This window comes from Corvus kubaryi, unplaced genomic scaffold (assembly GCF_017639235.1).
Source record: "Corvus kubaryi isolate FWS band 111438036 unplaced genomic scaffold, C.kubaryi_AGA036_p1.0 37193, whole genome shotgun sequence".
Lineage (NCBI taxonomy): Eukaryota > Metazoa > Chordata > Aves > Passeriformes > Corvidae > Corvus > Corvus kubaryi.
Genome location: NW_024581055.1, coordinates 361,078 through 381,522, shown reverse-complemented (window position 1 = coordinate 381,522; position 20,445 = coordinate 361,078). Strand labels below are relative to the sequence as shown.

Genomic DNA, 20,445 nt, shown 5'->3' with positions numbered 1-20,445 from the left:
GCAGTGCCAGCCCCAGAACCCCCAGCCCCAGGCAGGGAGCAGTGCCAGCCCCAGGGTCTCGGAGCCCTCACCCTGCATGGACTGGACGAGGTTGCGGACGGTGTCTGGGCGCACGCTGAGCGCGGCGCATTTCTCCATCAGCACGGGTGGGATGTGGTTGTACATGTCCAGGTTGTCCACGGTCTCGGGGTCCAGCTGCATGGAGTCCATGAACTGGCTGTGGGACACAGAGGGGCCCCTAAGGGGTTGGCAGTGTCCCCCCTCGCAGAGGCTCGGGAGCACCAGGACCCCGTGGGGCGAAAGGGCCGGGCCCCTCACGTACTCCAGCACTTCGTTCTTGGCTTCAATCTTGGCCATCACATCCCGCAGCAGTTTGGCCTTTTCCTCGCTGGGACAGGACAGGACAGAACATTCTGTGAGTGCAGGAAATCCCCACCAGGCTCCAGACCCCCATCCCATCCCATCCCATCCCATCCCATCCCATCCCACCCCATCCCATCCCATCCCATCCCATCCCACCCCATCCCGTGTGCTCTGGCCAGAGCCCGGACACACCTGTACAGGGACGAGGCCTCGTGGGCAGCCATGGGCACCAGCTTGGCGAAGATGTCAGGGCCGGTGACCGCGGGGTCCGTGGGGTTGACGGGCAGAGCCTTCACCAGGGGGGCACCTGCGGGACACACCCCGGGCTGGGATCGCTCCCGAACGGATCCTCCCGCTCCATCCCAGCCGATCCCTGTCCCCAGGGGTCCCAAAGCCCCCTGACCTTTGACGGACTGCAGAGTGTCCAGTGCAGGCACAGCCTCGTGGTAGATGAAGTCATTATCCTTTTTGGCTGAATTGTACCTGGAAATGGGAAGTGATGCTGGAACAGAAGGAGCGGGGGGCATTCCTGGCCCCCTGAGCTTGCTCCCAATGGGTTCAGCCCCCTGGGCCTCCTGGAATTGATGCAGCAATTCCCACAGCAGCCATCCGGCCCCAGGGCCTGGGGCAGTGCTGGGCTCTGCATGTCAGGACAGTGGGAACGCTCCCCAGGCTCCCTGTCCACCAACATTCCCGACCCCTGGAAAAGCATGGATACACCCTAGGGCACCCCACAGACTCACTTCCCACCGATGACATCCATGGTGAACCTCAGAGCTTCCTGCACAGTTTCAGGCTGCCCCTGTGGAATTGAGAGTGGGAATCGCTGTCCGAGCGCTCCTGCCACGAGCGGAGAGGCCTGGAGGCAGCTGAGCCTCCTAGACCAATCCCAGTCCCCCTCCTGCCAGCCTGGCAGCCCAGGGCCCAGCTGGGAAGTAGGAAGCCTGCAGTCCCAGACAGCAGGAACACACCTTTGCCAGCTTGATGGCCTCGTTGAGCTTATCCAGAGCGCTCTGGAAGTACATGACCTGCGGGAGAGCGGGAATTGGGGTCAGCACGGGAGGCACTGCCCTGGCTCTGAACAGGGACACCAGAGCTGCCCACAGCTTTCCCAGAGCACCCAGGCCCTGGCAGCACACAGGACATGGCTGTGGATACGCAGCCTCTTCCAGGACCCGACCCCCTTCCCAGGACCACGGCTGGAGGGGATGAAGCGGCCCCACTTACCCTTTCCCCAAACTTCTGCTGCTCCTCGGCCTGTTTCCCCATGTGCAGCTGGAAAAAAACTGGGATCAGAGCTCTGTAACTCCAGGGAGAGCTTTGAGAAGAGGAGGAAAAACCCAGGGAGTGGCCAGAGCTGCTCCAAAGCTGGCAGGAGCATCCCGAGGTGGGATGGGAGCACAGGGAGAGCCCCCCCAGCCCCAGTTCCCCCCACTCACGTGGGCCACAGCAGCAAAATAATAGATCTTCATTTGAACCAGTTTCTTCCAATCCTTCTGGATCTTGCCCAGCAGCGAGGCCGTCTCTGAGTTCTCCAGTGCCCGGCAGGCCTCCTTGTAGTAATCCACCACCTGTGGAGAGGGACAGGGGAGAACCCGGGAATGCCGGATCCCAGGGGGGCCAGAGCAGGGCACGGAAGGGGGAATCACCGGCACCGGCCCCAGGACTCGGATCACCCAGAGAAATGGCTGGGGGAACTCAGGGATGCGTTTGGGACCAGAGCCAGGGACTGGTGACATCGCTGCGACACCTGTCACCAGTCCAGGCTGCTCCAAGCCTGGCCTTGGGCACTGCCAGGGGTCCAGGGGCAGCCACAGCTGCTCTGGGAAATCCATTCCAGTCCCTCACCCACCTCAGAGCCAGGACTTCCCAATACTCCCCCCACATCTCCCCTCTGGCAGTGGGAAGCCATTCCCTGTGTCCTGTCACTCCAGGCCCTTGCCCCAAGTCCCTCTCCAGCTCCTGATCTCGGAGCAGCGGGAGCAGGGCCGTGCTGGGAGCAGCTCCTGAAGCTCACCTGGGCACTGATCCGGGCCACGAGGAAGCTCTTCCTGTTGTCCAGCATGGACTTCTCCAGGAGACACTCCTGTGCCTGGCCCTGCCAGAGACAAGAGGGGAATGTTCAGTGTCCCAGTTCCACTGGCTCCAGCCCCTTTCCCAGGGTGGATGTTGCACAGGGAATCCCAGCCCTGAGGAAGGGCACTGAGCCTTCCTCGATCCCCCAGTGCATCCCAAAACCTCCTTCCCCCCCTGGGAGAGAGCCCCTCGGGGGACACTGGGGTCCCATCTCCTGGGATCCTCAGGGAACACCAACCCTACGGACACACCTGAGGTGTCCCAGTACCACCAGTGCCCCCAGTGCCTACCAGCATGAGGTTGATGTTGAGGCTGAGGATCTGGTGGCTCATGTCCACGCTGTAGGAATGTGGGAAGTGATCTCGCAGGTAGGTGAAGGCGCCCGCGGCGCACTGGAAGTGGGTGCAGGAAACTTTCATGCCCTGAGAGGATGGAACTGTTGGGCTTGGAAAAGACTTCCCAGATCACGGAGTCCACCCAGCCCCCAGCACTGCCAAGGCCATCCCTGACCATGTCCCCAAGTGCCACATCCACATGGATGTTACATCCCTCCAGCAATGGGGACTCCACCCCTGCCCTGGACAGCTGTGCCAGGGCCAGACAGCCCTTCTGGGGAAGGAATGTTCCCAATATCCAACCTGAGCCTCCCCTGGCACAGCCTGAGGCTGTTCCCTCTCTTCCTGTCCCTGTTCCCTGGGAGCAGAGCCTGACCCCTGCCCCAGCTGCCCTCTCCTGTCTCCAAGGTTCCCCCTGAGTCTCCTCATCCCTCAGTCCCTCCTGGTGCTGCACCCCTTCCTAGCTCCGCTGCCATCTCCAGACACACTCCAGCCCCTCAGTGTCCTGTCCCTGGAGACCCCAAACCTGTCCCGATTCCAGTTCCTGACAGTGCCCAGCACAGGACAGTCCCTGCCCTGTCACACCCAGGAGGGACAGAGCTGGCCCTGAGGGCTGCCGGGTTGTTACCTCCTCGGACACTCGCTTGTCCATGGCTCCCAGCATGGAATGCAGAGCTCCTGTGGGGACAGGCCGGGGCTCAGTGGGGCAGGGACACCCTGACACCCCCAGGAATGGGGGCTTGGACCAGGGAGGCCCAAACCCGTGGGAAGCCAGGCGCTCACCCAGGTTGTAGAGGACACAGGCCTGCTCGTACTTGATGTCCTCATGTGTCACTGCCTTGCCCGAGAAGATCTCAGTCCTGGGGGAAAAGGGGCACAGGACAGGGAGCAACCAGGGATTCTTCCAGGAGGAGGATTTATAGGGAACCCCATTCCCCAAGGGTCCCCAGGACCCCTCTGTGCAGGACCCCATTCCCCAAAGGTTCCCTGGGATCCCCCTGTCCCACCCTGTGCAGGACCCCATTCTCCAGGAGGTTGCTGGGCCACCCCTGTCCCACCCCGGGCAGGACACTGTCATCCCCCAGGGGCTTCCTGGGACCCCCCTGGGCCACGCAGGACAGGACCCCATTCCCCAGGGGGTTCCTGGAGCAGCCCCTCTCCAGGGAATGGGCACGGCCACATCCTGCCAGGCTCAGCCCCCATCCCCGTGCCCCCAGCCCCTCACCAGGTGACGGGCACGGCGGCGTCCTGCCCGTTGCCCATGGGGATGCGGCTCTGCAGGAAGTGCAGCTGCCCCAGGTACTTGCGCAAGGTGCTGCAGCCCTCGAAGTCCCTGGGAACGCTGACGGCGCTCTAGGAACAGGACAGGAACAGGGAGAGGCTCTGGGGACACGTTCCAGGCAGGAACAGCACGAGGCTGCTTGGGATGAGGCGAGGCCTCCGGGAACACCTCGGGAGCAGGAGAGTTCTCCCAAAAACGAGGCCGAGGGAGCCACGTTATGGATCCAGAGTGGGAAAAGGAGGCTCTGCACTCCTGGCACAGCTCCCAGGGGTGGCAGAACCACAGGGATTTGGGTGTCCTGGGGCACACTGGGAGAGGAGGGAACAGCAGGAGCACCTGGGAAGGTTTCCTGCCCTCCTGCTTCAGCACAAATCCCAGTGCTGGGCTGGGGGTGTCTGGACCCCCCCACTCTGGGCCTGCTGGGACCGCCCTGGGCTTTGGGGACCCGAGGGCCACCACCAGGAGTTGTCCCTGCTCCCCCCACCCAGCAGCTCACGGCTCCTGGATCACTGGGATCATCCAAGGGCTGCTCCATGGGACACAGGAGAGGGAGGGGAGCACCCAAGGCCCAGCCCCCGGCCTGGGGGGGTCGGCAGAGCCATCCCAGAGCCCCCCGGGCGGTCCCCCCTCACCTGCCGGAGCAGCTCCAGCTTCCGCAGCTCCTCGTTGTAGTTCTCCGGGTTCTCCCCATAGTTCTTCAGGACAAACTGGAAAAGGGGAGAGCGTGAGAGGCCCGGAGCCCCTCCAGGCCCCGGAGAGGCTGATGGGGAGGGAGGACACCGGGCCGGGCTGGGGTGGCTCCCAAGGAGGAGCTTCACGCCCACGGGATGGGATCAGGGAAGGGCTATGGCTGGAAAAGGGAGTTCTGGGCAGCGAGAAGGTCCCCCCGGCCCCCAGGGTGAGGCAGGGTGGGGCCATTCCCAGGGGCCGCCTGCGGCCCCCACAAAATCGCGAGGGGAGCGACACAAACGCCGCGGGACCCCCCGAATCCTCCCCATCCATAAATGCCGTGGCACGGGAAGCGCCGGGCAGGGGTGGAGCTTGTTCACAGCTGTTAATTAAGTGACTGATTAATCAGGTCCCCACGGGGGTGGCAGGGACAAGGCGGAATCCCCCGGCCCTCGGTGGGCTCGGGGAAGGGGGGTCCCGTCGTCTCACGCCCCCCGTGCCCCCGTCCTGATCCAAAGCCCCCCCACCTGCGACTCCCGACGGCTGCAGGGACCCCCCAGGCATCCCGACCGCCTTTTTCCTCTTCTCTGAGCACCTCAAAGGAGCCCAGACCTCCCGGAATCGAGCCGCGACCGCCCCTCACCGACCCCAAACCCCCCCGCCCCGCCCCTCCCCGGCCCCTCCCGGCCCCCGCAGGCCCCGCCGCCCCTTCCCCGGCCCGACCTTCTTGACGGCGCCGTTGAAGGCGAACTCCCCGGCCTCCTTGAGGTCGAGCCAGATCATGGGCATGCGGGGCACGGCCTCCATCCCGGCCCAGCCCCGATCCCGGCCCGATCCCGGCCCCGCTCCCGATCCCGGCACGGCCCGGCCCGCCGGAACCGCGCGCGGGGGCTCACGGGACACCGAGTCCGCGCGACACTTCCGGCTCCGTTCCCATGGCAACGCCCCGCCCGTAACCAGGGGTGACGGCGAGGCCACGCCCGCTCGGGGCGGGACAAGCGCTGTTACCATGGAGACGCCTCGCTCGCTGATTGGAGGACACGGGTGGCGTCACGGCGAAGCTCCGCCCCGGGGGGGGGGGGCAGGGTGGTTGCTATGGCAACCAGCGCTGCCCGGGCCCTCCCCAGCCCTTCAAGGCCTCCCCTAACGGGGTGCCGTTAATTAATTACCCCGTTAATTACCCTCTTCCCCACCTTCCCCGGTCCCCCCAGTGTCGTGTTGTGTATTTTGGGCTCCAGGACGCCTCGGTGGTCCCAGGGATGCCTCGTTCTCCCCCCAGGGCTGTTCCAACAACATGGATCAATCAGAGTAATGGGGGTTTATCCTACAATACTCCACTGATGTATTTAACCCATTAATGTAATTATCTGCTCCACTAATTAACTGATCCAATAATGTAATTATTTGAGCCACTAACGGAACTGTTTGATAGGTTCTGGTACAGGGGGGAGCTCCTCAGCAGCTCCCAGCAGGAGCACACCAGAGCCGCCTTCTTCCAGCTGGGAATTGCGCCCTGGGCAGCCTGTCCGGCTCATCAGCCACACGGACACCGGGGACTGGGGACACAGGACACAAGCACAGGGACACGGGGACATCAGGACCCAGGGACATCGGGACTCTGGTTATCCTGGGCACTGGGGCTCATGGGCATTTGGGGCTTGGGGACAGCAGGGCACAGAGGCACTGGAACCATCAGGATCTGGGACATGGGAACACCAGGACCCATGGATATTGGGACACTGGGTATTGGGGACACTGTGGTTCAGGGACATGGGGCCACCTGAACCTGGGACATGGGGACAGCAAGTCCAGGTGGCACTGGGGACACAGGGTGGGTCCCTGCTCCAGCACCTGGAGCACCTCCTTCCCCTCCCACTGAAGCCCCATTTTAATCCCTTTTTACTTAAAACAAAAAGAAAAAAACCTCTGGAATCAAAACATGGAAAACCTACGGGTTTGTGTTTAATTCCCTGATTTTGGTGTCATGGAATCCTTGTTCTTCCACGGGCAATTTGCCACGCTGCTCCAGCTTCTCCTTCCATCCACGGCCACTGGATACATCCCCATGGGATAACAGCACTGGCCTGGGAAGGGTGGGACAGGCTGTCGAGGCCTTGGCAGGTGGCACCCAGCACGCACCTTGTGCTGGGTTTGGCAGTGTTAATTAACCAGAACTGCATTAATTACAGTGACAAGTCTGTTGCACCCACTTTCTCCTTCCTGGTGGCTTCCTGGATCAGCATGGAGGGAGCCTGGAATTAGGAAGGGAGGGAATGTCACTGACCCTGCTGCCCCTGCCCCCCCCCCCCGCCATTTTCCCCAAATATTCTTTGGGCCTGGGGATGTCCGAGGTTTCCATAACCACCCCCGGGAAGCGCCGGGAGAGGCCTCAAACGGCCTCGGGATGTTCTGGCAGCGCTGCAGGAATGGTGGGAGCCACGCCAGGCCCCCCCATGCTGGAGCCTGCGGCGGGAAGAGCCGTGGGCACCCGGACACGGCGGATCCCGGGCTCTCCAGAAGCCCCGGGAAGCACTGGCAGGTTGGTGTCACCCCAGGAATGCCCTGCTGGGGGACACAGGGACAGCCCAGGAACGTGGCTCCGCAGCCCATGTGACACCAGCACCCACCTGGGCTCCCAGGAGCCAAACTCCCCAGCATTCCCACAGCATTCCAGCCCTAGAGACTCCCCCTGGGCAGCCAAGGAGCACTGGCAGAGCTGGGGCTGACCCTCACCTGGGCAGGCGGTGTCGATGAACAAGTCCTGCCACGACAGAGCTCCATGTGCCAGGTCACGGCATTCCCGCGGGATTTCAGCCCCGGGAGACGACGGACCGAGGCCTTGGTAGCCTTAATTAATCAAAATTAGGCTAAAAACGGTGTCAGGTGCCTTGAATCCACTTCCTTCTTCCTGGTGGCTTCCTGAATGCCTCTGGATCCTCGGAGCAGGAGCCTGGAACGGGAAAGGGCAGGAATGTCACCGGCCCCACGCCCGGGTGTTTCTGGCTCCCCCAGTCCCGCCATGTCCCGCCCAGCTCCCTCCCCAGCCCGGGCATGTCCGGGGCTTCTATGACCGCCCCCGGGAAGCGCCGGGAGAGGCCTCAAACAACACCGGGATGCTCTGGCAGCGCTACAGGAATGGCAGGGGCCACGCCAGGCCCCCCCATGCTGGAGCCTGCGGCGGGAAACGGCTCCCGGGGTAGCCTCGAGCCCCGGGATACCCCAGGACACTCCCGGGAGCCCTCCCCAGAACGCACCTCGCCCCGCGGCCCCTCACGATCGCGGCGGGGCCCGACGGGCGGGACGCGGCGCACCGCGCGCGGCCCCGGGAGCCATCGGTGGTCCCGCGGCTCGCGGTGGCGGCCCCGCGCGCGGATGGCGGCGGGTGGCCGCGGATGGCGGCGGATGCAGCCGGGCCGCCACGCCGCCCTCACCTGCTCCTGCAGCCGCCATGGCTGAGAAAGCGGGCACCTCCTGATGACGTCATCGCGACGCGGCGTGGTGATGGCGTCAGCGCGTGTAGAGCACGGGGTGGGCGGGGCCAGGGAGGGGGGCGTGACCCGAGGGCGGTGCCCGTCACCGCAGAGATGACGTCACCGTGGAGGCGGGAAAGGGGCGTGGTCTCAACGTGTGGGCGTGGTCGTCAGTCTGATGCAAATGAAGGCGTGGTTTCAGTGGTGGGCGTGGCTTGCGCTGCCGACGGTCTGGCGCAGGCGCGCCGCGCTCGTCTCCCCCCGGCGGCGGGGCGATGACGTCACGGGAAGGCGCCGCCCAAGATGGCGGCGGGGCCGAGCCGCGGGCGCTGAGGCGGCGCCGGGAGCGGGAGCGGGAACGGGAGCGGGAACGGGAAGCGGGGCTGGAGCGGGAACCGGGCGGGCCATGGCCGCCGCCGCCGCGCGCTGAGGCCCCGCCGCTCACCCGGGCCGGGATGCCCCGGGGGGGGCCCGGGCCGCCGCCGGAGCCATGGAGGAGGAGGGCAAGAAGGGCAAGAAGGTGAGAGCGGGGGTCCGGGGGCAGAGGGACAGCCGGGGGTCGCGCTGTGCTCCCCCGAGGGTCTCTCAGCCCGGCCGGGAGCCCTCCCGGGGCTTTTCCGGAGCCCGTTCCCGGGAGTCACCCGACCTCCACTTCCCGGGGGTGTACCCAGAGCACCCACCCATAAACCTCCCGCTCTGAATCTGGGGTTGGAGAAGGCTATTAATTGATAGGGTTGTTAATTATGGAGCGATTAATTTATGAGTTTGTTAATTTGTTTAAATTATTACTGATGCAAATTAATTTAATTTATACATCCATTAATTTATGCCTTTATTATGCCTCCCGGGGTCGACTGCTCCAACCGTGCCTGTGGTGCCCTGATTTCCCTCCTTTCAACCCATTTCTGTGTCCTCTGGGAGAGGCTCAGCCGGAGCTGCTCCGCACACCTGGAGCGGGAGGATGGATTTGATCCCATAGTTTTGGGGAGAAATTGGATATTTTGGGAGTCCCTGACCTCGCAGGGACCCCGGGAGGTGGCAGCAGGTTCCTGCTGAAGCTCTGCCTGGAGCTGAGCAAAACATTCCCAAAATGAGTAAAACTGGGTGGGATTTTTGGGGAATTGGCATCCAGGCTTCCCAGACAGTCAGATTTGGGAATGAAAGCCCCATGATGCCATCAGGTGACCCGGGGAGATGCTGCAGGAGCAGCAGCACCACTGGGGGAGGAATTTTCCACCTGGAGACAGGATGATCCTGCCCAAGGCTCCAGGGGTTCTTAGGCTGAGCTCAGGTGTGTCTCACCTGGGGCATCCCACTTTATTTCCTGGCACTGGGAAGAGCCTGGATCATTCCCTCCTTCCCTTCCCCAGGGACAGGTTGGGCTGGTCCCCCCACCCCTCTTATCCCACCTGGGTAATGCCACTTGTGTTCCTTGTGTCCCTGATCCCAATGGATCAGGAGCTCCCCGAGTCCCTCTGGAGCAGGGCTGAGCTGGGGACCGGGGAGTGGCATGGCTGTGGCATCTCCTGGGCTGATCCACGGCCTTATGGAGCCTCCTCGGAGCAGGTTTTCCATCGTTGTGGTGGGTAATTAACCCTTGGAGCTGCTGCCTGTGGATCACCGTTAAACCTGGATACATGTGGCTACAGAGACGGGAAGATCCATCTTTGTCTTCCTCCTCTGTTCCAGCTGCAGGGAAAACTCTTCTTCCTGCTTTTCCCACTCTGTGGATCATTCCAGCAGCATTCTGGGCTGAAATGGAGGAATTGAGTTCTCTCAGTGCTGATCCAAAGGGATTTCAGGGCAGGTTTGGTTGGGACGAGGAGGAAAATCCCAGCCTGGCTTTGGGTAAAGTCTGAACTGGCTTAAACTGGAGCCCTGGAATTCCTTCCAGGAGCTCATGTTCCCTGGATCTCACTTGTGGCTATCGCAGTGGGATTGTGGAGCTGTCCTGGGGTAAAAAGCCATTATCCACAAGTCTTGTGAGGCAGGATGGATCCGTCCGGAATTCTGTCTGTGCCGTGGGAACCTGCCCAGGGCTGGGAGCACTTGGTGTCACACCTGGGAGCCTCAGGTGAGGATGGGTGCTCCCAGCGTGCCCAGAAGTGTGGGTGGGGGTGGATTTTCTGGGAATGATTTCCCTTCTGGTCTGACTCTGGAATCCGTGCAGCGGCTGCCAGTGAGCCAAAGCTTGCACGGTTTCCCTGAGGGATTTCTCTGTGTATTCAGCTGTTAGCATGGAATTCCCAGCTTTTCCAGCTCAGGGATGCCCTGGATAACTGAGGTTGGTGCCTTTTGCCTCTTCCAGCAGCTGCTTTGGCATTTCCCTCCTGAGCCATGGAGTTGCTGAGCTCGAAGTTGTATCTTTGGGGGAAATTCTTCTTGAAATTCCTTTGTTATCCCGAATATCCAGCCCCGTGCCCTGGGCTGAGCGCCAGCGTGGGCAGCAGGAAAGGGGAATTCTGTCCCTCTGCCCACTCAGGTGAGACCCCACCTACAGAGCTGCCCCAGCCCCGGGGCCAACAGCACCAGGACCTGGAGCTGCTGGAGAGAGCCCAGAGGAGGCCCCGGAGCTGCCCCAGGGCTGGAACCCCTCTGCTCTTTGTGGGGCCGAATAAAGTGGATTTTGGAGTGTCTGTGCTGTGGGATGCAGGGGCAGGGCAGATGTGTTTGCTGGGAGATCAGGAATTGGGGTGGTAGAGGAACTGCCACTGTCCCAGGCTGCTCCAAGCCCCATCCAGCCTGGCCTTGGACACTTCCAGGGATCCAGGGGCAGCCACAGCTGCTCTGGGCAGGAAGAAGCTTTACATCCCATGGACTCAATGGGCCATGGGATCATTAAGATTGGAAAAGCCTCTGGGAGCAGCACCTGGGATCCAGCCAGGTGTTGGAACAAAACAGCTCTGAGCTTGGAAGAGAAACCAGGGATCAACGTGCCTTGGGATGGGGGGTTTCCCTCCTGGGTGTGGTAATGGCGAAGGATGAAGGATTTGGGGCGTTCACAGGGATTTAGGGGTGCAGGAGGCGGGATGGGAGCAGGGAATGGGCTCGTGCCCCGGCCCTGGTTCCCTCCCCAGCTCGATCTGTCACGTGGGACAGAGGAAGCTGTGGCCGTGACACTTCCGGCCCCAAACGCCTCAGTTCCGGCACCCCCAGAACAAGGAGAACGCTCCCCAGGGCCCCCGCGGCTCCCCCGGCACAGCTCGGTCCTGCTCTCCTGGTGGGAATTCCATGGAGGACGAGGTGGGTGCTGGGGTTTGGGCTGCCCCGAAAAGCAGAAGCTGTTCCAGGCTGCGTCACAGCCGGAGGTGCCTCCACCTCGGGTTTGGAGCCCCCAGTTCCTCGTCCAGGACAGCCAGGGGATCATCCCGGCCCTACAGATGCAGCCGCATCCTAGGGGGGAAAAGGGGGGTTTCTCTGGATTGGGGTGGATCTGGATCCTACCTGGTGGAGGGGGAAGTGTCTGGGTACGACCTCGATCCCAGTGGCACGTTCCTGCATTGCTCTGCTTTGGATTCCTGAAGGATTCCTATGGAGCTGGATCCTTAGGCACTGGCAGGCAAGATTCCAGATGGGACATCCCCAAGTTGGAGAGTCCCCACACCTCTGTTCTTGGTAAACAGACCTGTTGTGTCCGGGATTTCCTTCTCTCCAGCATCCCAGCCCCTCGGCAGGATTATGGAATATCCTGATCGAGGATCATGGAGTCCTCCTCCTGGATGCTCTGTGTTGGGATCCTTCCCAAAAATCCACGCTGCTGCTCCTGAGGCAGGGCTGTGGAGCTGCTTCCTCTCCTCTCTGTCCTGTAAGAGACAAACCCCTTTATTTTTATCTTCCTGATCCAAGGGATGTTTTTCCAGGCTGAGCTGTCCTCAATGTCCTCATGAGCTGGTAATTCCCAGTGTTCCAGGAGCTTTTCCTTGGTTTATATTTAATTAATTCACCACTGGAAGCATGTTCTCTGCCCCTTTGGATCCCATATTCTTCTCTCTTGCCCATGAGGATCAGGAAAGGCAGGATGTGGTTGTCCTGAGGGGTGGGAAGCAGGGAATGGGACATTGGAGCCACATGTCCAAGGAGTTCCTAGATCCAGCCATGGGTCTGTCTCCTCCAAACATCCACCTGGTAAACCTGGAATTGGAGCAGTCTGGGGATGTTCCCAGTCATTTGTCCGGCGTGGAGCTTGGCAAGATCCATATGGCATTCCCGTGCCGATGCCGAGGGACAGCTGGGAGCCTGTGTGTTGGCTCCAGTGGTTTTCCAAACCCGGCACTTCAGGTTTGGAATTTCCCATTTTTCCACTTTCTGGGTCATTTTCTCATTATTTGGGGTCTCCTTGGAACATTCCTACCTGTAGCAGATCCTCAGGGAGGTACAAAACCGTGGAGGGTGCCTTTGGACCCGCTCTTCACCTGGAATATGTTGTAGCATAGAAGAGTTGTATTTCTCTTACCTGGAAGGTTGAACACGGTGACTTTGGGGGAGAACCACCGTATTTTGGTAGTGAGAACATTCAGCTCTTGTGTTGTATGCCAGGAAAAGGGTTTTCTGTGGAAAGCCATGGATTTACAGCTCCGAACCTGGCGCGTCCGTGGGGCAAAACCAGCAGGATGGGCTTGAGGGTCGCTGGGCAGGAGGGGCTGGGGCTGCTGGACCCCCCAGTTCTGGTGCCAAACTCCCCTTCTCTCCCCGATCCCGGTGTTCCTCTCCCCAGCCTGGAATTGTGTCTCCGTTCAAGCGAGTGTTCCTGAAGGGGGAGAAGGGCCGGGATAAGAAGGCGCAGGAGAAGGTGACGGAGCGGCGGCCGCTGCACACGGTGGTGGTGGCGCTGCCCGACCGCGTGGAGCCCGACCTGCTGCTCCACGACTACATCGAGAAGGAAGTCAAGGTATCCACAAGGGCCCTGAGCATTGGGAATGCCTTCCTAATATCCCAGCTGGCGCTGGGAACTCATTCCCCTTGTCCAAAGTCCCTCTCCAGCTCTCCTGAAGCCCCTTTAGGCACTGGAAGGGGCTCTGAGGTTTCTGTGGAGCCTCTTTTTTCCACCCACGTTCCCACCTCTCACCCGTTTCCAGGTTTTCCTTGGAGCATCTCCATGACTCATTCTGCCATGTCCAGGATCGTGTCCGTGCTGTGGTAACGGTTTGGCTCTTCTCTCCCAGTATTTAGGGCAGCTCACCTCCATCCCAGGGTACCTGAACCCCTCCAGCCGCACAGAGATCCTGCACTTGATCGACAATGCCAAGGTGAGCACTCGGCTGCTCCAGGACTCCCAGCAGGCAGAAATCCTAGCTCACCGAGCTTCCTTCAGGCTGGGGCCTCCATCCTGCTCTTCCCTGGTGGGAGGGAAAGCTGTTCCCAAAGGGGAAACACCCCTGGGAGGGCGGTGCGGGACTCAAATGCATTCCCCAGAGAAGCTGTGGCTGCCCCATCCACTGAAGGGTTCCAGGCCAGGTTGAATGGGGAATACCTTGGGATAGTAGAAGGTGTCCCTGCCCGTGGTAGGGACCTGGATAATCCTTAAGCTCCTTCCAACCCAAACCATTCCATGGCTAAATCCATGTGAATCCCTGTGTTCCAGAGAGCCCATCAGCTCCCGGGGCAGCTGACCCCGGAGCACGACGCCGTCATCAGCCTCTCTGCCTACAACATCAAACTGGTGTGGAGGGACGGGGAGGACCTGATCCTCAGGGTGCCCATCCACGATATCGCCTCCGTGTCCTACATCCGGGATGACTCTGCACACCTGGTCGTGCTCAAGACAGGTGAGTTGTGGCCATGGAGTTGGGATTGTCCCCCTGGGGGCCACCTGGGACAGTGGGAGATGTCCCTGCCCATGGCAGGGAGTGGGGCTTGGTGGTCTTCAAGGTCTCTCCAACCCAAAGCATTCCATGAGGGTTCCATGACACCTCATTCCCTGTCCTGAGCAGCTCTGTGCATGTCACACCTGCGTGGTTTGGGAACGGGGAGCTGGGGAGGGCTGAGCCAGGGATTTATCTGATAACAAACCCCATGGACAGGCTGTGGAATAAAGGAATGAATGCCTCAGGGGCTGGAGTTCTGGTGATGGAATTCTGCACTGTGAAAACAGCCAGACAGCTGTCAAAAGCAGCTCCAGACTGGAGGCTTTTCATCCCATTCTCCTGCTTCAGGGCTCTTTCTCACCTACAGGACCCCTTCCCCTCCCCTGCCTGTCCTGCCTTTCCCTCACCTCTCCTCTCCCCTCAGCTCAGGATCCCGGGATCTCGCCGAGCCAGAGCCTGTGTGCCGAGGGCTCCAAGGCGCTGACGTCGGGCTCGCTGTCGGAGAGCGCCGGGGGGCCCCTGGAGTCCTGTTGCCTGGTGGTCCTGGCCACGGAGAACAAGGTACGGCTCCCACCGCTCCGTGGACACCCTGGGAACACCTCGGCGTGGGCTCAGAGTCACTGGGATTGCTGGGAGGTTTCTGGCTCTTGGATCCACAGTGGCCAAGTCCTGTGGCATGTCCGGATCCTTCCCTGCGCTCCCACACCTCGTGGGACACAGGCCCAGATATAGGGATGCCAGGTGTGGTTGGGCATTGCTGGAGCACCTGGAGAGGGGTTCCTGATCCCTGTCCCAACCCTGGGATACGAGAGGGTCTCCAGGAACTGTTTCCCTTGGTCCCTGTCGGCCAGAGCCTTCTGCAGCAGCCCAGAATCCGTGAGGACAATCCCACAATGAGGTTTTGCTGATCGGGATGTTTCCCCTGTGCTGACCTGGGAATTTGTTTCATCCAGTGTCTGGATCCAGGGATTCCAGTCCCAGCGTCTCTGATCTCCACTGAGGGTGGAGTTTCACTCCACTCATTTCCAGCCCTGACATTCCCTGGGGCACCTGCACCCCTCTGGGATGAGCCAAAACCCCAGGGAGCTGCATGGAGGAGCCTGGGCATGGAATGTGGGGGGCTCCTGGGTTGATGCTGGAGCATCCCAGCTCCCGCTGCCGGGGGCAGGAGGGCTGGGATGCCGGGAAGGTGATGGAGCTCGTTGTTCCCCCATCCCACGGAGCCGAAGGGAGAGGGGATCTCCCTCTGGGATCTGCCACAGCTCCCTGCTCGTTCCCAGGTGGGTGCCGAGGAGTTGTGCTCCCTGCTCAGCCAAGTCTTCCAGATTGTTTACACCGAGTCCACCATCGACTTCCTGGACCGCGCCATTTTCGACGGCGCCTCGACGCCGACGCGGCACCTGTCCCTGCACAGCGGTGCGTGTGCCCTGCTGCCCTCCGGGCTGCTCCCCACACCCAGCACCTCTCCAGGGCCAGACGCAGCCACAGCCAGGAATGGTTGAGGTTGGAACAGCCTCAGAGACCCCCGAGCCCACCCAGCCCCCAGCAGGGCCAAGGCCACCTCTGGCCGTGTCCCCAAGTGCCACATCCACAGGGATGGGGACCGACCCCTGCCCTGGGCATCCTGTTCAATGCCTGACCACTGTTTCCATGAAGGAACCTTCCTGAGATCCAACCTAAACCTCCCCTGGCACAACCTGAGGCCGTTTCCTCTCATCCTGCCGCTCATTCCTGGCCTCTCCCCTTCTGGCCAAGTCAGGAATTCCTTTGTGTCTCTTCTGGCTTGGGAAGTCACCGAGTTTGTGTCTCTCACATTCCATCTCCCAAATTTTTTCCCTCCAGATGACTCTTCCACCAAAGTGGATGTGAAGGAGCCCTTCGAGGCGGACGCCAGCACTTTGTGAGTGATCCGTGGCCCCTGGAGCCGGGATTAACCCGGATCCGCTGGCACATCGGGAATCTCAGCTGAGCCCAGCCGGGCCTCAGCAGGGTTGGCACAGATCCTGTCTGGGCCTGGATTGTTCTGCGCTCAGCATTCCAGGGAGAGTCACATCCACAGTGAGCAGTCCCTGTGTCAGCAGGGCACGGGGTCACAGGCTGGGGTCCAGCTGGAGCTGGGAGAAGGGTTTTCCCCAAAAACTTGTTATTTGGGAAACTTTTCCCTCCTGGGTCACTGGAAACATTGACAGTGTTCGTGGGGTGAAATCCTAACACACAAACCATTGGTTAGCATGGAGGGATGCTCTTGGAATAGCCAACACAGAGGGATACTCAGGAATGTTTAACATGGAGGAGTTATGAACATTATTGAAAATTGCACATTTAAGCCCGAGGTACGGCGCCTGGGGGTTCTTCCCTGTGTTATTCCCGGTGAGGAAGCAGCCAGAGGGATAATTCCCCACGCAGGCCTCCATTGTCTCTGTCACCAAAGCAGCATTTGGTTCCCTGGGAGCCCTGGGGTGCCCTCAGGAGCTGGGGGCTTCCAGAATCATGAAATATCCTGGGTTGGGAGGCACCCCAAGCATCAGAGCCCAACTCCTGGCCCTGCACAAGCCACCCAAAAATCCCAGCACCACCACCCCGAGGAGCTCCGGAGGACTCACCCGTGCTCGGTGTCAGTTCCTTTGCAGACACCCTGGAGGCCAGGGACACGTCCCCGTCGTCCTTCTCGGCGCGCCCGTCCCCACACGTGACCACGGCCAGCGAGAGCGAGCTCAGCACCACGGCCACCGAGCTGCTGCAGGACTACATGATGACGGTGGGATGTGGGATCAGGCCCCGGAGTGAGGGACGGGGCTGGAGGAGCAGCTCATCCTCCTCCTTCCCAGCCAGGCTGGGCTTGGAGGGATCGTGGAATGGTTCGGGTAGGAAAGGGGCTGTAAGGGTGATCCAATCCCAAGTTGCTCCAAACCCCATCCAGCCTGGCCTTGGGCACTTCCAGGGATCCAGGGGCAGCTGCAGCTTCTGTGGGAAATCCATTCCAGTCCCTCACTACCCTCCCAGCCAAGAATTTTTTCCCTGTATCCCATCTGAATCACCACTTTTCCAGTGGGAAGCCATTCCCTGTGTCCTGTCCCTCCAGGCCTTGTCCCCAGTCCCTCTGCAGCTCTCCTGGAGCCCCTTTAGGCCCTGCAAGGGGCTCTGAGCTCTCCCTGTGTCCTTCCCTTCTCCAGGGGAACATTCCCAGCTCTCCCAGCCTGGCTCCAGAGCAGAGGGGCTCCAGCCCTGGGGCCGCTCCGGGGCCTCCTCTGGGCTCTTTCCTTCTCCCACAGGAGCATCCCCCCCTTTCCCTTTCCCAGTGTCCAAGTCCCCTCAGACCCCAAGACTCCACAAGTCACAGTCCCAGCGACCCCCACAGCTCATCCCAGCTTTCCCAGCGGGTTCCTGGCCCTTCCAACACCATTCCCAAGCCTCTCAGTGCCCCTTCCCGAGCACAGGGTGCCATGAGGGCCGTGTCCCCGCAGCTCCGCACGAAGCTGTCCTCGCAGGAGATCCAGCAGTTCGCCATGCTGCTGCACGAGTACCGCAACGGGGCCTCCATCCATGAGTTCTGCATCAACCTCAAGCAGCTCTACGGGGACAGCAGGAAATTCCTGCTCCTGGGTGAGTGCTGGAACGGCTCCGGAGCCAGGAACCCAGAGCTGAGGGGTGGGATTGAGGGGTGAAGGGGTGGGGGCACAGGAAGGCTTTGGGGTGCCACGAGGAGAGGAGGAACATCCCAGTCCATCTCTCCTGTGGAGATTGCTCGTTCTGAGGGCAGCTGCTCCATCCAGCCCAGGCCATCCTACAGCTTCAGTCTCTCCTTGGAGCTGTTCCCTGCTCCCACCTGGCTATGAAGCACCTGGGAACTGCCTCCAGAACCAGGCAACCTAATCCAGACCTGGGAACCTCTCCCAAACCTAGAAACCTCCTCCAGGTCCAGGGAATTTAATTCAGACCTGGAAATCTCCAGGCCAGGAAACCTCCTCCAGACCAGGGATACTTTAAACAACCTGGCCTCTCATATCTTAGGAAAACAGGTCAGGAATACAAAATCTTCCCAGGATAGCCGCAGTGTCTGACTGCACCTGGGGCCTCTCACCCAGCCTCTGCTGTCCAAGGAAAAGGAGTCAGGAATTTAAAATCCCCACAGGACAGGAGTAGAGTGTCTCACATGGGCCCACTGGCCCTTGGGGATGCTGAGGAGACAGGACAGATGTCCCTGATGGGACAAATTATCAGGATAAGCTCAGCAAAGCCGAGCAAGATGCCGGGTGAGGAATTAGATTGTTTGGAGCTCAGAAAGTCCCGCTTGAGGCAGATTTTGGCCTCAGTGAGCGGTGGCTGCAGGTCTCAGGTGTGAACAAATGAGGGGCCCTGGAGGTCCCCATCCCTCCCAGAGGGATTCCTGGGCCCTCCTGGAAGGCTCGGGAATGGCATCCAGGTGAGGAATCCCCACGGATACCTGTCCTGGGCGCTCTCCGTGCCGCCCCGAGCCGTGCCCGTGCTGTGTCCCGGCTCCAGGCCTGCGTCCCTTCATCCCGGAGAAGGACAGCCAGCACTTCGAGAACTTCCTGGAGACCATCGGGGTGAAGGACGGCCGCGGGATCATCACGGACAGCTTCGGCCGCTACCGGCGCTCCCTGGGCGCCGCCTCCGCCTCCAACGGCACCGGCGCCGCCAGCAGCTCCGACGAGCAGTCGGTGCCCTCGGAGGAGGACGAGTGGGACCGGATGATCTCCCACATCAGCAGCGACATCGAGGCCCTGGGCTGCAGCCTGGACCGGGACTCGTCCTGAGGGAGCCCGGGGATCGCAGCTGCTCCCGCGTGGAACTTGGGGCTGCCCTCGGGGGGACCCTGGGACACGGAGTTACCCCAGGGGGCAATGTGGGGCTGCCCCCCGTGGGGACGTGGAACATGGAGCTGATCCCAGGGGGATCCTGGGACATGGAGCTGCCCCTGGAGGGACCCCAGGACAGGGAGCTGCCCTCGGAAGGGACATGGAACACGAGCACGCCGCAGGGGGACTCTGGAGCTGCCCTTGGAGGGGCCCAAGAACACCAGCCTGTGCCCTCATGGAGATCCTGGAACATGGAGCTGCCCTTGGAGGGATCCCGGCCCCCTCCTGCAGGATTTGGGGCTCCAGCAGCGTGGTGGCTGCACTGCCCCAGCCTCGTTAACAGCTCCAGGGGCTCCCTCTGGACCCAGGGCTCCAGATAGGACAGGGGGGACAGATCTGGATTTGGATTTTGGGGACAGATCTGCTCCTGAGCATCCCTGTCAGCTCCTCAGGGATGTCCTGAGCGTTGGGATCTGTTCCTGAGGGGCTGGAGCCACTCCCCCCCAGTTTACAGTTTGCACAGCGGGTCCCCTAGAACTGCCCCTACAATGAAGTTTTACCACAATGTGAATCTTCTCACCCTCTCATCCGTGGCGTTGGAACATTCCTGAGCATTCCAGCTCCCCCAGTCTGGGATTCCCCACGGTCACTGCAGGAGCTTGGTGGGACCCCCGGAGCTGAGCCAGGACCCCCCTCCCCCTTTATCTGCATCCCCTGGTGGGCTCCCACCCCGAGCAGGGTCCCCAGACGGGCTTGGGGGGTCCCCAGTTTCCCCACAGCCATACCCAGGGGGTCCTGTCCCTTCCCCCCCTCTGGCGTCAGACACTGACTCAGCAGTTTGGGGATCCAGCACATTCCAGAGGCCTCGGCCCCAAATCCCCCCCAGTGCCTGTAACCCCTCTGCCCCCAGCACTGCCCACACTGGGGTGTCCCCCCACACCATGACCCCACCAGTGTCTCCCCTCATCCTTCCTGGTGACCCCCTCTTCTCCCAGGGCTCTCCCAACCCCTCCTCCCTCTGGAATTCAGGTGTCCCGGGAGCTGAGGCACCCCCAGGGACTCACCTGGGGGACACATGGGGGAGTGTCCCCTTCCACAGCCCTTCCCATTCCAACACCAAGAAAATGGAGAGCAGGAGGGGATCCCAGGGACTTGGGGATAGAGCTCCATCCCTTCCCAGCTCTTGGAGCTGGGGGGCTTCATTCCCATGCCAGGTCTCTGCCACCCCCCAAATCTGGAGGGGAGGGGGTGTCCCTGATCCCCAGTGATGCTGGGGGCACTCTGGGGTGCTGCCTCTCCCCCAAAACCTGTCCTTCCACTTCCCCCATCCCAGTGACACCCCCAGGCGCTGCCCCCCATCCCCCTGCTGGGAAAGGGGCTCCCCAACCTCCCAAAATCAGGCCTGGGAGGCAAGGTGCGATCCAAGGGGTGCAGGAGGCCTTTATTGAGCAGTCCAGGGGGCCAGGAGGAGGATGGGGGCAGGAGGAAGGACGTGGGGGGGGGCTCTGTGCATCTATACAGGGGGCCGGGACACCCCCGGCCGCTACATGGTCAGTTCCTGCGGGAGAGAGCAGAGTCGGGAATTCCGGGATCAGCCCCAATTCCCGCTGGGAAAAGGGGGGGTCA

At 61.5% G+C, this 20,445-nt stretch overlaps 2 protein-coding genes, 1 long non-coding RNA gene and 2 other non-coding genes across 7 annotated transcripts in view; 1 reads left to right on the top strand and 4 right to left on the bottom strand.

Moving 5' to 3' along the window:
* PTPN23 (protein tyrosine phosphatase non-receptor type 23) overlaps positions 1 to 5,608 on the bottom strand; it is an 11,299-nt gene extending 5,691 nt beyond the window's left edge. The window contains 15 exon segments of the mRNA XM_042022271.1: positions 73 to 217; positions 323 to 388; positions 556 to 670; positions 767 to 846; positions 1,107 to 1,165; positions 1,335 to 1,391; positions 1,591 to 1,638; positions 1,803 to 1,934; positions 2,381 to 2,461; positions 2,730 to 2,861; positions 3,403 to 3,452; positions 3,558 to 3,634; positions 4,000 to 4,127; positions 4,689 to 4,763; positions 5,449 to 5,608. Of these exon segments, the coding sequence (XP_041878205.1) occupies positions 73 to 217; positions 323 to 388; positions 556 to 670; positions 767 to 846; positions 1,107 to 1,165; positions 1,335 to 1,391; positions 1,591 to 1,638; positions 1,803 to 1,934; positions 2,381 to 2,461; positions 2,730 to 2,861; positions 3,403 to 3,452; positions 3,558 to 3,634; positions 4,000 to 4,127; positions 4,689 to 4,763; positions 5,449 to 5,532 (1,329 nt within the window). The 5' untranslated portion in view covers positions 5,533 to 5,608.
* Positions 5,609 to 6,665: 1,057 nt separating this feature from the next.
* On the bottom strand, positions 6,666 to 8,262 carry LOC121661766. 2 transcript variants are annotated; one of them, XR_006015083.1, is made up of 3 exons: positions 8,157 to 8,262; positions 7,459 to 7,675; positions 6,666 to 6,977 (listed from the first exon to the last, which is right to left on the bottom strand). It is a non-coding gene; the product is annotated as an uncharacterized LOC121661766 (long non-coding RNA). The 2 variants fall into 2 exon arrangements; XR_006015084.1 differs by lacking the exon at positions 8,157 to 8,262 and adding an exon at positions 7,980 to 8,032.
* Positions 7,066 to 7,194, bottom strand: LOC121661795. Its single transcript, XR_006015092.1, has one exon. It is a non-coding gene; the product is annotated as a small nucleolar RNA SNORA9 (small nucleolar RNA).
* On the bottom strand, positions 7,775 to 7,903 carry LOC121661796. The gene has a single exon (XR_006015093.1). It is a non-coding gene; the product is annotated as a small nucleolar RNA SNORA9 (small nucleolar RNA).
* A 321-nt stretch (positions 8,263 to 8,583) lies between the features above and the next one.
* On the top strand, positions 8,584 to 19,390 carry CCM2 (CCM2 scaffold protein). Of its 2 annotated transcripts, none has more exons than XM_042022275.1 (10): positions 8,584 to 8,715; positions 12,910 to 13,083; positions 13,358 to 13,441; positions 13,777 to 13,960; positions 14,424 to 14,560; positions 15,280 to 15,415; positions 15,842 to 15,899; positions 16,619 to 16,757; positions 17,464 to 17,602; positions 18,503 to 19,390. In XM_042022275.1, the coding sequence occupies exons 1-10, from the start codon at positions 8,686 to 8,688 to the stop codon at positions 18,775 to 18,777; spliced, it is 1,356 nt and encodes a 451-aa protein (XP_041878209.1). In that variant the 5' UTR covers positions 8,584 to 8,685; the 3' UTR covers positions 18,778 to 19,390. The 2 variants fall into 2 exon arrangements, with proteins under 2 accessions (XP_041878209.1, XP_041878210.1); XM_042022276.1 differs by lacking the exon at positions 8,584 to 8,715 and adding an exon at positions 10,741 to 11,438.
* The last annotated feature ends 1,055 nt before the right edge of the window (positions 19,391 to 20,445 follow it).